At 41.9% G+C, this 16,841-nt stretch overlaps 1 protein-coding gene across 1 annotated transcript in view; it reads left to right on the top strand.

Annotated features, from left to right (window-relative positions):
• The window catches only part of LOC124788481 (UDP-glucosyltransferase 2-like), a 98,669-nt gene that overhangs the window by 33,375 nt on the left and 48,453 nt on the right, over positions 1-16,841 (top strand). The window contains exons 2-3 of the mRNA XM_047255752.1: positions 2,057-2,239; positions 11,802-11,980. Of these exons, the coding sequence (XP_047111708.1) occupies positions 2,057-2,239; positions 11,802-11,980 (362 nt within the window). The remainder of the gene's footprint in view (positions 1-2,056; positions 2,240-11,801; positions 11,981-16,841) is intronic.

Raw genomic sequence — 16,841 nt, 5'->3', positions numbered from 1 at the left:
AATAGGGATGTAGGTTTTAAATTTGCTTGTAGATCACCTGTCCGTTACAGTTTGTGCTTTGACAACGGCGGAGTGTACTCCAGCCGAAATATAGGCGGTCGCTGTAAATACTGGCAGAATTCCTGTAAGTTGTTTGAAAGCTGTATACGCCAGGAGAAACTCAGATCTCACTATATTGACTATTCCCACTGGTATAAACCGGATGAATTGGTAGAGCAGGTTAATCGCTACGTTTGAAATCGGTAGGGCATAATTCACGAGACCATTACATATCTTCTGAAAAAGAATTTCGATAAGCAGTGGTTGTTGCTTGACGATTATAGTACCACTCTGAAATAATAAACTGAAACAGTTTGTTGCAAAATGGGAAACTGCATATGACAACGTTCGGTCAGTTGAAAGGCATTCACAAAAGGTGCATTCCTCAGACTCAAAAATTCGGAAACAGAACTTGTAATTATTAGGTGTGATTTTGTTTAGCGAACAGCACACTTTGGAAACAGACAGTGAGAGATTGCATTCCATTTGAAAGAAGAGTTGAATGTAGAAGCAGAATTATAGTGCCAATATTTCAGACTGGTCATCACAGAAGGTGAGAGCTTAGCAGATGCACATGTGTTAATGTAACGATCTATATCTGCTATAGACGGCATTCTAACATGTGTTGAAGATGAATAACTGTGTATATTAAATTTTTTTTATTCAACTGTCTTACAACATAAGGTATCAAATGATTTGTGCTACAATACAAAGATTACTAATTTTAGTGTATGCATGGAAAGTAAAAAGAAAAACTTTAAATCTATTTTATTATGTGAATAAAAATTTTACAACAACATTTTCATGTGGAGTATTTTTCTCCTTCATTCCCTCTGTGATGTATTATAAAGTTTATGCCTCACTCAAGCAAGCATTGAAGTCTATGACACATAAACATTTTTAATAGAGTATAAAAGAGAAATTTATGCGCGCAGCAGAATCATAGCTAGTTACACATGTTTGGTAAATAATTCAGATATGCGTGAGAGCAGGAATAGTATTTGACATAAACATTTCTGTTGATGTATAAAACAGAGAGAGAGAGAGAGAGCGAGAGAGAGAGAGAGAGAGAGAGAGAGAGATGTGTAAAATATAGTGATGAGCTGGAATTTTAGATGTTTACGTATTTTTGACATTAGAAATACTGCTAGAGTGAACACTACGAACACAGTTCAAAAGGCGAGAAAGCGTATGTGAGCCCCCTCCCCCCTTTCCCTTTCGGTCTCTCTCTCTCTCTCTCTCTCTCTCTCTCTCTCTCTCTCTCTCTCTCTTTGTGTGTGTGTGTGTGTGTGTGTGTGTGTGTGTGTATGTGTGTGTGTGTGTGTGAGAGCTTAAGTGACGTGATTGGCTGTTTCATTTTGAATAGTGGCCAAAAAACTTTAAAAAGTATCCCACTAGTGCCAATTTTAAAAAAGTATCCCAGTAGTGCCATTTTGCAGTTTTTAAGTTTTCCACAAATGCCATCATACAGTTGTTATAAATTGTCTCGACAACGCCTTCTAGCGGTTTTAAATGTCCCTCACACCATCAGTTTGCATTTTATAAAGTTCTCACCCTCCACCTTCTTGATGACATCATTTGTTTAAGGTAAATGGTTACATCAAGCGTGTGTCTGATAAACACCTGAATATATTTTTTCTAAAACTCACTTAGTGAGACTGTGGCTGTATACGATTAATGTAGGTTGATTCTTACAAAGAAGATAATAGCAACCAACAACTATAAATACTGCTATTTATTTAAGTATTTAATTAAGTAAATAATTAATACTGCTATTTATTTAAGAATTCTTTGTAAGAATAAACCTACATTAACACCTGGTGATCTTCAGCAGTCGCTTGAACATCAGAGTGGGTCAAAGGCGCAATAGATGCATTACTTACTCTCACTGTGGTATCAGTGTTATCACCTCAGGAATAGGCCAAGTGTCTTGCCATGTTCTCTGTGTTTTACATTGAATGTATTCAGCACTGTAAAAGCTTCTCGCAACTGACTGTGCTATTTGTGTCATCCGCAGTGCTCCACCATGAAGCTCAGGCTATTGCTGCTACCACTGCTGGTCCACGTGTGCTCATGTGCGAGAATCCTGGGCATCAACCCGACGCCCTCTATCAGTCACCAGCTGCCCTTCCTCATCATCATGCGAGCTCTTGCTGAAAAGGGACATCACGTCACCATCATCACCACTAATCCTATGAAGGTAACTAAATCTTCCTTCCACTGTAGTCGAAAAACACAGCCTGCCAGAGATTTAAGACAGCCTATCCGATCTAGCAGATAAGTCGTCAGTCTTTAACATTTATTTATTTTATTTGTGTTAGAGACTGAAAATTTATGTAATCAAAGTCGCACATCTTGACGTCATTCGAGGATTGCTCAGAAAGTAAAGCACCGCAATTTTTTCTCAGCCGGAAAGAATACCACGAATGCGAAACGTTACGTTTGCTTTATTTGAAGTCTCCTGAGTTTCCACCACTTCCGACAGATAGCGTAACTGCAGGACAGTTTCAAAATGACGCCTGTAGGTGCTGTACGTTACAAGCAACGTTCCGTCATATAATTTCACACTGCAGTGGAAGAAACTGTGGGGAATATTCACAAACGCCTGTGTAGAGCCTATGGAGCATCTGCTGTCGACACAAGTACAGTTAGTCGCTGGGAACGGCGGGTAAGGTCATCAGAATGCGGTTAGGCGGAGCTCCACGATTTGCAGCGGTCGGGGAGACCATTCACGGCTGTCACACTTGATATGTTGGAGCGAGCTGATTTTGTCATTCGCGAGGACAGACGCATTCGTGGAACACATTTTAAGGATGACGAGGAAGCGAATTACACAGTGAAGCACAGGGAATACACGCCCATGTTCCGCCCTTGGAGGAATACCATAGAACGGGATGGAGATTACGTGCAAAAATAGTGTGCGTAATAAAACACCATTCTTTCGTATGTGTAATTCTCGTTATGTTCGATAAGGAATTCTTGAAGAAAAAAACTGAGGTGGATTACTTTCTGGACAACTCTCGTAATTAAAATTTATAGCAGATTGCATATCTCCTGGTTCAGAATGTCAACAGACTTGTTTACATGTATGTCATATGAAGACAGGGAATACACGCCCATGTTCCGCCCTTGGGGGAATACCATAGAACGGGATGGAGATTACGTGCAAAAATAGTGTGCGTAGATAAAACACCACTCTTTCGTATGTGTAATTCTCGTTATGTTCGATAAAGAATTCTTGAAGAAAAAAAAATGAGGTGGATTACTTTCTGGACAACTCTCGTAATTAAAATTTATAGCAGATCCCATATATCTCCTGGTTCACAGTGTCAACAAACTTGTTTACATGTATGTCATATGAAGACTTCCCTGATATGATTTTTCATGCCGACAGTCCGGAAGTTTAGGGTGATATTCGCTGGTTTCTGCTATTTCATCGAAGTAATCTTTAAGAAAAAAAAATCCATCTTCAAACCCAGAAGACATTGGAAGCTTACTCTGTGAAACTGAGCCCCCCCGTCCCTCCTATACATTGTAGAATAAGAAAGATAACTCAGGTGTGTGGCCAAAGAATGAGCGAAAGTGGCTTGTTTCATTACATACGCAGCTGGCTACTGAAATAAAACACGTGCCTGAATCAAATTATCCATTGTATCCTACATATATCGGTGACGATATTTAACGATAGTTATGGAGCCTTAAGTCACTCAGTCTAAATACAATTTTATTTCATATACAGCAAATTTATGGGCCCCGATCAGTCTCTCTCTCACTCCAATACCCCTGCCCCTGCCTAGGCATTTGTCTGTTTCTTTCATCTTGATCATTTTAAGAATATTGTAGTTATTTAGTTACATGACACTCAAATGTTTGAGACTCTTTCGGGCATCAATCTTTTGTACTCGACCGCCTATAACGGAGTTAGTTTGCCATGTACTGCTAAGCGTATCACTCCACAATCATTCAAATGTTCACAGCTGACGAATGTTCACAGTTAACTACACAAAACTGTTTCCCATGAATATTCAGTCATGACTCAAAAACATCTTCTTCTATCAGTTTGTATTAAATAATCAAAGTTAATCTTTTGTATGCACTTTCTGGCAGCAGTCCGAGTGTCATTCTTGGCCGTTTGCCACTGACTGACTCACTCCAACGCGAAACTGTAGCGGCAAGGATCTTTCAGCTTTTCAGCGATACAGTAGACAACGGCACTGAGCCTCTACACTTCATCTTCGATAATGATAGATATATCTGACTTCCTTAAAACTGAAGTAAAAACAGTCTTGGTCATAGTAAAATAATTCTTAGCAATGGTAACATTTCGGTGAGAATGTGACGATCTTGAAACCGTTTATATTGAAATATACACACCAAATGGCTGTAGAGGGAAGTCTGTTAATAGTATCAACGTGTAAAATGTATAACATATAAACACACCCGCCTCGTCAGCCGAGAGCGCTAATGTGCTCCTTCTTGGACTCGGGTAGGCACGCTGGTTCCAGATCAAATGCGCCCGGTGGATTAACGACATAGGCAGGTGTGCAGGCCATCCTCGATGTGGTTTTTGGGAGGTTTTCCACATCCCACTAGGGGAATGCCGCGCTGGTCTCCTCTTTCCGCCTCGGTTAAGCGATTCACAGGCATATGAAACACGTTCGCACCCTTTCATGGTTTACACTAGACGCAGACACCTGAGGTACACTGATTCCATCCTGGAGGATATGGGGTGGTGGCAGGAAGGGCATCTGGCCACCCCTTTAAATTAACCAAGAGAACTGCGATTGTAACAATGCCGACCCTTCGGAAACTGTGGGACAAGGCACAAGCAAAAGAAACAATGTATATATATATAAAGGGTGAGTCAGGGGGAAAGGTACATACTTTGAGACGCGGTAGTAAGAGTGATTCTGAATTTTAAGGACATATGCCCTGTTGCGAATGGTTTCCGAGGTAGAACACGTTTAATATAACTTTTTCTTTAATAACTAGAAAAACGCACACTCCAACAAAAACGTGTCCCAGTTCACAACTGAACTAAATTAAATTTGCTAGAAAAAAGGTCCTGTTTATTTATTGTCTAGGACTAACAGTTAGCGCCGAGGGATCGTGGGAATATTGAAAATCATTTCGCTCGACGCGCGTGATTTGTAGCTTAGGTACTTTTTGCAGGCCAATCTTGGCTAGTTTTTCCACTTGAAAGACCACAAGTGTCCTGTATCAAAATGTTCGTCTCAACCTCCTCTATATTACTATGGTACGTTGTAAATAATGACAATGAATAATACAGAAAATAAATAGAAATGTACATTAAAAATGTTCTATCTTGGAAACCATTTGGAAAAGAGCATATGTCCACATCAAGTTTATTGTTCAGAATCAGTAATGCTATCACCCGTCAAAACACGTACCTTTCGTCCTGATTCACCCCAAATATCCGCGGTGGTGAACGGTGACGGTGGAAGGAGCATGTTTTGTGGCTCCATGAACGTCAATTGCTGTGGAGAACAACGGAGTTTCTGCTTAAGTGCACGATAGTCCACCCACCGAATACAGCATTACCTTAGCAATAGCCAATCAGGCATAGAGAACGTGAAACTGTTATTACGATAAGGCACATATAGAATAGTTGCACAAAGATAATAACAATCTAAGAAATAGGTACACTTCATGTAATAACTACTATAGAGAGAATTTCATCAAAACTTGATAAAAATATATATACAGAGGAGATAAACAATACTAATCGGCTGTAGTGATATTGATAGCGGTCTGTGGGGATTTGCCGGAAACTCGCAGATTGCGTGCCAGTAAAGATAGAGTTTATCCCTTTTATCCCTTTCTGTGACCATGATGGATATTATCGCTCATAGCCAGCTCAGTATCACTGGTTTCGTCGGATGTATCCGCCTGCTGTCTTCTGTGGCTTGTGTCTTACGAGAATTATAAGTCTGTGGCCAGCAAGTGTTATGATCCCGTTAGATAATGCTTCATCCGCTAAAGGGTATCTCTCATCAGCAAATATCATGTAATTTATTAATTGTATGAAAGCTGTTGTGGATATAATATATGGAACCTTATCGTTAATACTGATATGGACACGTACTATGGCTGTCTGTCCTGAAAAGACAGTGAGTCTCGAATAATTTTCGAGTTTTCTCGTGAACTTTATGGAAACGGATGCTGTGTTTAGCTCGACAGATTGTAGCAACACCGACTTTCCTGGCACAACGCGGTAAACCACAAAGGACTTCCGTGACTTTCCGAAAAATAAGAAATTGGGGAACTAGCACTACCTAAAGGCGTACAGAAAGATTCAGATCGAGTTGAAATTGAAGGAAAAGAGTATAAAGGCACATTTGCATGCCGTGCGTGAATTTCCTTGGAAACGCGAAATCTTAATTAAATAATTAATCTCTGACAAATAAATAAAGCCTATGGCACAGAACTGCAGCGCTATGCCGCTGATAAAACAAAATACAATTACGACACTCATATGTTTCATTAAGAAGAAGTAGGTCTTGTAGAATAGCTGAGGCGGGAAGCACGTATATTTTATTAAATGGTACATCGCTATATTTGATGTTATATAAGAACACTGTGAGTTGCAATCTCACTAGGCACTCAACCCTGTACAGATTCTATATTTATGAAAGTAAGTTGAATTATTTAACTGTAGGCTTATTCGTTGGATGTATCTGATTTAACTGTGTAAACTTTTTTATGTTTAGTAGACAGGCACCTCTGTACGACGTATTGACATGGCTGGCAAATTATTCTACTATTGAGATTTTGAGTCCGCACCTACCGCAGCAGTCTTTGGAAACGATTTAAATGCGAAGTCCGATTATTTGAGTCTTATTTCACGGTCAACTACAAATAGCATTGCATTTACGAAAAAGCCATTGTCAAGCGTCTGATATCAAATAATTAAACGTCCACGTTCCAGATAAGCAAATATTAATTACAACCAATCACTCTCATAAATGTACAATAACTAATATTATATTTTATTTATTTATTTATTTATTTTATAAGAGTGATGTCATGATGGACAATACCATCAGTGACGATACGTTTCAAGAAGTAAATCCAAAGAATGGTATCGTGAGAAAGCAAGTGTGGTCACGGATTACAACAAGAACATGAGAGGTGTAGTCGAGAGCGATTCCTAGTTGCAAAGCTGTCAGATAACCAGTACTATACTGGCAAAATACACTCCTGGAAATGGAAAAAAGAACACATTGACACCGGTGTGTCAGACCCATCATACTTGCTCCGGACACTGCGAGAGGGCTGTACAAGCAATGATCACACGCACGGCACAGCGGACACACCAGGAACCGCGGTGTTGGCCGTCGAATGGCGCTAGCTGCGCAGCATTTGTGCACCGCCGCCGTCAGTGTCAGCCAGTTTGCCGTGGCATACGGAGCTCCATCGCAGTCTTTAACACTGGTAGCATGCCGCGACAGCGTGGACGTGAACCGTATGTGCAGTTGACGGACTTTCAGCGAGGGCGTATAGTGGGCATGCGGGAGGCCGGGTGGACGTACCGTCGAATTGCTCTACACGTGGGGCGTGAGGTCTCCACAGTACATCGATGTTGTCGCCAGTGGTCGGCGGAAGATGCACGTGCCCGTCGACCTGGGACCGGACCGCAGCGACGCACGGATGCACGCCAAGACCGTAGGATCCTACGCAGTGCCGTAGGGGACCGCACCGCCACTTCCCAGCAAATTAGGGACACTGTTGCTCCTGGGGTATCGGCGAGGACCATTCGCAACCGTCTCCATGAAGCTGGGCTACGGTCCCGCACACCGTTAGGCCGTCTTCCGCTCACGCCCCAACATCGTGCAGCCCGCCTCCAGTGGTGTCGCGACAGGCGTGAATGGAGGGACGATTGGAGACGTGTCGTCGTCAGCGATGAGAGTCGCTTCTGCCTTGGTGCCAATGATGGTCGTATGCGTGTTTGGCGCCGTGCAGGTGAGCGCCACAATCAGGACTCCATACGACCGAGGCACACAGGGCCAACACCCGGCATCATGGTGTGGGGAGCGATCTCCTACACTCGCCGTACACCACTGGTGGTCGTCGAGAGGACACTGAATAGTGCACGGTACATCCAAACCGTCATCGAACCCATCGTTCTACCATTCCTAGACCGGCAAGGGAACTTGCTGTTCCAACAGGACAATGCACGTCCGCATGTATCCCGTGCCACCCAACGTGCTCTAGAAGGTGTAAGTCAACTACCCTGGCCAGCAAGATCTTCGGATCTGTCCCCCATTGAGCATGTTTGGGACTGGATGAAGCGTCGTCTCACGCGGTCTGCACGTCCAGCACGAACGCTGGTCCAACTGAGGTGCCAGGTGGAAATGGCATGGCAAGCCGTTCCACAGGACTACATCCAGCATCTCTACGATCGTCTCCATGGGAGAATAGCAGCCTGCATTGCTGCGAAAGGTGGATATACACTGTACTAGTGCCGACATTGTGCATGCTCTGTTGCCTATGTCGATGTGCCTGTGGTTCTGTCAGTGTGATCATGTGATGTATCTGACCCCAGGTATGTGTCAATAAAGTTTCCCCTTCCTGGGACAATGAATTCACGGTGTTCTTATTTCAATTTCCAGGAGTGTATTATTGGATGGTTTTTTGACATTTACTCCACGGTTCATGTCGGAATACAGACGTCCTGTACAAAAACATGGTGGCGAATAAGAAAGACTGACATTCATAATAAGTCTCGGAGAACAGTTGATCACATCGTCTCCATCACAGGGATCATTAGTTCGAAGAGCAGCTACTACACCAAACGCGACTTGCCTTATACCAAGGCATTTTCCAAAACTTTTTCCAATAACAACGGAAAAAGTTCCCACAATTGGCAGTAGAGTATGCACGAGAAGACGTGAATTCGTCCTGTGGAGCAACATGTTTAAAACATTTTATCATAGAAAACGACCAGGATTTATGTGAATGTAAAATTTCATTCTCTCCTTTAATAGATCCTATTCCTTCTAAATTCAGTTCACAGAAAGAAATGCTTAAATCAGAAGGCAACGCACGTGACGCGTCTGCGCCAGCCCTAAGGGGTTAAACGACATAAATGATCCCTAAGCATACGGCGTGGACGTAACGATATGCGCCATCCAGCGGAAGAGAATTTCAGAGCTGTTACGGCGACTGGATTTAAAATAAAAGTACTGGCATGAGGGCAGGCATGTAGAAATGCATGTCAAATATTTTAGACTGCTTCTAGAACTCAGTGCAAGTGAAAATACTGCCAAAGACAACTGTTGCAATGTATATCACGTCCCACAGATAAATGTGACTAATTTATCAACAAGATAATAAGTAAAATAGGCGTAGGAAAATAATAGGTTACATCATTGTAACACTGCCATACAAAACATCAAGGACCCATCATGGTACTCTCTAATATGAAATAAAAGGGATAAGCATTCCAAATTTAATAGATAGTATGAACATAGTTCTCTGCAGTCATTAGTATTGCTTTTTTGCTATTTATTTTTCATCCAATTTTAAAGTATTTTACCTAGACCACTCATTTTTTCGCTGGAGAAATTACGTACCTGACTTCAGCAAGCACAGTGCAGGAGCACTGAACGCCACCTACTGCTTTGACTGCTGTTTCGTCTTCGACGTCACATCCTTGCCTCACCCTTCAGCCACAGCAACACATCATCACCCAGAAAGAGATGCATTCTTTCTAGATGCTAGAGTGAGGTGACGCTATGGATGAGACACCGAGCTCCTATGTGGAAGGACGATGGTTCACACCACCATCTGGGGTTGCGGTTTCTTTAACTTACTCAAAACGCCTAAGGCGAATGCTTGGAAGTTTGTTTTGAAAAGGCACTGCTGATGTCCTTCCCCATCTTCCACCTGTCCAAGCATTCAGTCCTTCCTAACAACGATGACGTCATAGGACGTTAAAGCCCAGTACTCCTACTTTCCAAAGACCTAGAATATAGCTGTGTTATATTGTTAAGTCTACCTGTTTTTCATTCGTATTTACAGTTTTGAGATATATTTCATGAAGATCGTCGTCTAAAGTACTCAATGTTCCATATCTGAGACGTTTTCTTTCTGTGTCTTACTTCTTAACAATTGAACACGAAAGAACACCGACTTCATAAGCTTACATGAATTTTGGATGAATTTCAGCGGACAGCTTATCGTCTGCAATAAAGAAATCCATCCCTCAACGGAATTCCAATGTACCGCAAAATATACATAACATGAATTCATCATAAATCCGTTGAAGCAATTCTACTGTTCTGCATATCAAGCTGATACATATCTTGCTTTATTCCACAACCTGTACTAATAAAATACTAATATATTTTAAACGATAGCATGCCTACCTCTGTGTCTACGTAATAAAATTTCACATGGTGCTCGTGCATATTTCATTCCGTGTCGCATGCTATAGTTCTAAACAGGCTGTTTAAGTCACTAGTGAATTGCTAATGGATTGCCCCCAATCTGCAACAAATAATTTCATCAGTACATAAAATTTAATCGTAAGTGTCCCTTACGCTTTTACTTCCCGTCATTGTTCATTTTACCGTTAACATACAATATAAATCTAAGTGGAAAACGTCAGATATAATACAACATGACACAGACTACATTGAATAGTGTATCTGGGAACTTCTTGCACAGAGTGTAGTGGTATCTTAGTACCTTATGAATGTACTTTAGGGTGCATCACTTGGTAGCCCGACGTTATGTAAGATTTCATATACTGGTTCTACTTCCTACATTCACGTGGGGCCGTTGTCTTTCGGACTGCTTTTATGGAACGTAATTCGTGTGTTGATGGAATTCTTGTCGAGGATTCAATATGTTGCTATCTGTGATCGATGATATTTATTTCACTCCTTATTTTTTTAAGCATATAAGATTCGGTCCTTTTTTCACGTTATTTTGTTTTATTATCAGAGTTAGTATTTTTTCTGACGTCGTTTCCGTAGCTTCTGTTGTATTTGTAAATCCTGCCGCTACACTGAAGCATTTTCACATTCCTTCTCAGGTTACGGCTTCATGGCTTACGTTTTAGGTCTCAAGTCACAATATTTTAGCTCAGTTTTAGGTATTTAATTCAACCGACATGAATGTCCACAGGCAGAATGCTTATTCATAATCAACACTGAGGTACTGCCCTCAGTTGGTGTAGGTTTGAAGGCTTAAGGAAGACACTGCCATGCTACAGTTCATGGTATTCACCACAATCTACAACGGCTCTGATTGGAACACTACCATGCCATTGCGTTGTGTTCATTTTATTCATAGCAGCGGTATTGTCGAAAGGAGACCAGTGTTGAGCTTTACGAGAATCAAGTGGTTCAAGGAATATGAAATGTGTTTGTGTTTTATAAGATAATTGACATAGAGGTTGTGAGTAGCCATTACTGATATTAGGGAACTACGAAACCTATTTGCATCTATGAATCTTCTATGTAAGTTTTTATCACAACTTAATGTAATTTTTATTGGGTATGCAAACCATTCACGATGGCGCGAAGGAAATAACGAAACACTTTCTGTGAACATCGATATGACAAAGAAGAAGTGGTCTTCCCTCATATAGCAGCAGCTGTAATCTAGATTCACAGTATGCGGCTTTAAATAGCATCAGTATGAAGTACATTAATTTAGTAGTTGTCTTCGAAATAACAATCTCGTCTTAATATCTTTCTTTAAAGAAGGTTATGTACTGTTTTTTGTTGCAGGATCCTCCACCAAACGTGACTCAGATAGATATGTCATTTATGTACGAAAAATGGAAGAAAGACATAAACTTCTACCAAATGTCTCAACTATCTAGACATGAAATGATGGAAACGATTATAAAAGTTGGTAAGACTGACTGTGACGCACAGCTCAAAACTCCAATTATAAAAGAGCTTCAGTAAGTAATATAATCTATTTTTACAGTAGTACTCTACTGCTGATAGTATTAACGTAACATAATGCATTTAACATTTACTCATCCTTAAAACGCGATCGTTAAATGCTTATGGATATCAAAAGCGTGATGATTTTTTTAAGTTTTCGGGTTGACTGTCGCCGCACATAACATTTGCAATCGTGAAAGGTTGTGTCTTTTTCCGAGGTATCATTAGAGTTCTGAAATTTATTTGCCAATGGGGTTCAAAAAAGTTGCTGTTAGTTTCACATTAGTGGCGCAGCCTGAGAAAGCAACCCGTTTCCTTTAATGGCTTATAGTTTTCCTAGTCACATCGGGGTACTTTCTGCAATACACAGTGGGTGGCTTTGCTGTTCTCCACTTCTTCTTGCTCTGTACCAGTATTCTGTTCTGTTTAACTTGTATCATCCTACATCAGCCGCAAACTCTGTTGCAGAGGCAACAAAAGTGAAATACAGTAACTCTAACCCCATGCTGACACAAAATGATTACTTCGTTTGTACATTATTTGCAGCGCACATGCCACAAAAGATAGAAAATTTAACACACGTCCATTTTATCACTGTAGTTGCCTTCTTCGGTTTAGTTATTTACTACTCAATTCACTTTCATTTACAATCGTGCTATATCAGCACTGGCACGACACTTTTTACCTAAATGTCAGGGAATTGCTCCTAACACTAGCATACTTGAAATGAGAACATTCCCTTTATATATGCCAAACCCTTTCCAACATCTCTCCTTCCCCAGTTCTCATTTTGTATGTACACTCTCACTTTTGTATTACTCTTCAGTTTGACGTACCTCTCCACCCTAATTTATCCTCTAATAGGCTCTCAACGTCCACAGAACTGTAGAAACCTACTTCATTTGAACTTTCTTCCTGCCGTGAAGCCTTTGCCTCCCTCTAAACACTTGCTCTCATTATCAGACTGGAGGTCCATTTAATTCCTCAGGATGCTTCGCGTCAACTGACTCTTTCTTTTAGTCAAGTTGTGACATCAATTACTTTTTTCCTCCTTATTCGATATCTAATCGTCAGCAATCCTTCGAAGCACAGCATTTCAAAGGCTTCCTTTCTTTTTGAAGTCTTTATTGTCCACATTTCACATCCGTACAAGGCTACACTGCTGAGAATTATTCTCACCTTTAGGAACGAGTTACTGATACATATATTGCTGACTGACTGTATCAAATTTCGGTTACTGTGGTTGAGAATGAAATGCCCTCTTTGTTCTATCCATGACCAATTATTTCCATGTCTAAACAACAAAACCCGTTTACTGTATTTAGTTCATCACCGGATCTTCCTATCACATCAACTGCAACTGCATGCAGACCTGCACGCGGATGTCCTTTTGCTAGGGAATCAACAGTCGTGGTACCCATCGTGCACAAACACGTGTCAGGTGTACGTTTCCTGGCACCAAAGTGTGGGTGGCACCCAGTGAAATGTTCAGTAATTAAGAAAGTGATCTTAAGGTAATTCGTCGATCCTCTCTCACAATGACAGAAGCAGTGTTGATGTTTTCTTCCGTAAGAGCTGTAATTGGAGCACCGGTTCCACTTTCCTTTGAAATTGCTTGTCTCCCCTCTTTAAACATTTCAAACCACCTTCGAGCTGTGCTGTAGGGGAGAACAGACCCTCCAGAGGCCTCCTGTAACACTGTATAGGCCTCAGCTTAAGATTTGTTACCTTCTCCATTGCAGCTGTAGGTGATACTGAACGTGTCCGACATTGCCTGCCTCTCATAGGTAGGGCCCAGGACTTCTAACACTGTGTCTGTTGTACATTAAGCTAAGAAATTGTCACAATATTAAATTTTAGCCAGAGAAATTACGACCACAGAAAAATTATGATCATTCTTTAATGAACAGCTCTCGTAATACAGTGGCTAATCTGCAGACACGAATTCCAGATGTGGAACTGGACAAGGAAAACAGATCGCAACGATTACTAGGACTACAGCGACTGCAGTAACACGTAAAGATTTACTTCAGGCAGACTCTTTGGTGTCTCTTAAGAGGAGGGGACAGAAAGAGAAACTAGCCCACTCCTGGAATCTGGGTGTACATTAATTCTCTAGAATTTCTAGCAATCATTGTTTCCGAATCCACTAAACTGCCATGGAAAATACTACAACTTTAGGAGTCACTATGTATCTTGCGTTTTCTAATTAGTCACTTTACTCACGGGAATTATTCCGAGCCGGCCGAAGTGGCCGTGCGGTTCTAGGCGATACAGTCTGGAATCGAGCGACCGCTACGGTCGCAGGTTCGATTTGTGCCTCGGGCATGGATGTGTGTGATGTCCATAGGTTAGTTAGGATCAATTAGTTCTCAGTTCTAGGCGACTGATGACCTCAGAAGTTAAGTCGCATAGTGTTCAGAAACATTTGAATTACTCCGATTCCGCGGTACGGCTGTGGATTAGCCGTTTTTCTGTACTCAAGGTGGATGCGAACTTTTACAAAACAGAATGAAGTTTCACTCGTTCAGCCTTCACTGTGCCGCAGAAAGGACTACATTCAGGAGCACCTTGGTGCACAAATTCCGTCGCCATTCCTCAAAACACCATAAACATGGCAGCTACCTGTGCCAGCCATCCATTACCGACTCTCACAAGAGCTGCTTGATGGCGTTGCAATCATGACAGTAGTCGTCATTTGTCTGTGGACTAGGAAACACATACTGGCTTACTGACTCGGAGTTACGCATTATAATGCGAACGGGAGAACACATCCATGCTGCAGTGTATGCGTGTACGTCTACACTTTATCTCTAGCTCATCAGTCGTAAAAGGAAAATTCCAATTTCGCGCTAGAAGAGGGGGAAAAATATGCTCTCCAGGATAGGGACCTTCTCAAAGTCTGTAAGACATCACAGCACAACGCGCAGTCACAGAGATACGAATTCTGCTTTCCCAGATGGCATGCTGCATAGTACGCTGACAAACTGGAGAGACGAGGAATGCCTTAGTGCTGTCCTAGGTTGCTGGAAGTTGATTTTACGGCCAATTTGATCAAGGTTACGCACGATTTGCCGCTTTCACTGTCGTATATTGTCCACGTACTACGCTTTATGTTTCATACACACAGATGACGATCCTACGAGCAGCATTGCCTTCATGACTATATGGCCCTCCTAAGGTACACAAGGACAGAATTCCTGTACGACTTGTAGTTAATAACATTGGCGCACCTATATGCAGACGTCAGTATACCTGAAACCCATTTTCAGCCAGTATGTGGGGAAGTACGAACGTCACATTCGCAACGCCGCCTAATTGCGGCTCTTTAGGAGGGTACTTCCTCCTCTTTAGGAGATTTACACTCTCTGATTCCTCGAAACAATTCGCAGAAAGTTCGACGAGTGTTCCACATAATTTTTCTGGTATTAACTTATATCCTGTTTGATGGAAAATATTATGAACAAACCAATGGTTCGTTATCGCCTGTCGTGGCGAATCTATTCGTGAAACGTTTTGAGAAAATTGCTCTGAGCCCTATGGGACTTAACATCTATGGGCATCAGTCCCCTAGAACTTAGAACTACTTAAACCTAACTAACCTAAGGACATCACACAACAACCAGCCATCACGAGGCACAGAAAATCCCTGACCCCGCCGGGAATCGAACCCGGGAACCCGGGCGTGGGAAGCGAGAACGCTACCGCACGACCACGAGATGCGGGCGTGAAACGTTTTGAAGCAGATACACTAGAATGAGTGAAGTTGAGACCTACTGTTTTCCATCGGTATTGCACGATACCATTATGATTTGGTGACATCGAGTGGAAAAGTTTCAAGACTTACTGTAACGTTTGAATTCTTTGCACCGACTCACGGTGAAATCTGAAAGAGATGACCCCCTCTATCATTCCTCGGTGTGTTAGTCAAGAGCAGACAGGATGAATCCCAAGGTCACAGAGTATAATGAACATTTACACACAGTAATCTTTACCTTCACCCCTCGAGCCATCAACATCGGACACAAAGAAATTCGGTGCTAAGGGCTCTGGTCCATAGAGGTCGAACACTTTCACACAAGAAAATTCTTGCCCTATAATTATAACACCTACGACTGGTTTTATGACGCAATGAGTACTCAGAGCATCAAAATGAACAGGGGATGCATTTAAAATGCAGAACATTTAAGAAAGGTTTTGAGACTGAGACAGAGAAAAAGCAGCCACAGTCTCATGTCTGCCTTATGTTGGCCCAACAGCCTGAAAATATCGGTGGACTCGTACCGAAACGTGACATCCAGTTTATCTCCCTCCCTTTACTTGTAATGTTAAAGACGATCTGTGTATCCGAAAACCTAACTAACGTAAGGACATCACACACATCCATGCCCGATGCAGGATTCGAAACTCCGACCGTCGTGGTCGTGCGGTTCCAGACTGAAGCGCCTAGTACCGCTCGGCCACACCGGCCGGCTGGAGGAAAGAGGCCAAGAATATCAGCGACACACACGACTATAACAGCAAAGCAAGCCAGCTGTCTCTGAGCAGTGCCTCGAATATCATGATGAAATGTAGTACGACGAGACCAGTGTCGTGGTGCAAACAACAACTTTTTGGGATAACCTAACTGAGGAGTCTATCGAAATAAATCTAATAAACGAGGATGGAGATTTCAATGGAAATAACACTTGGGTCCGAAACATAATTTATTAAAATGTCGCCGAAGATCTCATCCATCAGAGTTAGAATACGCAGGGAGAATTGGCGTTTCGCGCAGTATCAGTGCGTGCTCCGCAAAACGAAAGAGCATCAGAGGGCGCAGTGGACGACGGCAATCGAACTCGGCTATAAATAGCGCCGTGAGCCCAATAATAG

The sequence above is a fragment of the Schistocerca piceifrons genome, chromosome 3, assembly GCF_021461385.2.
Source record: "Schistocerca piceifrons isolate TAMUIC-IGC-003096 chromosome 3, iqSchPice1.1, whole genome shotgun sequence".
NCBI lineage: Eukaryota > Metazoa > Arthropoda > Insecta > Orthoptera > Acrididae > Schistocerca > Schistocerca piceifrons.
Note: the sequence above shows the minus strand (reverse complement) of the source record. Positions and strands in the feature narration are given on the sequence as shown.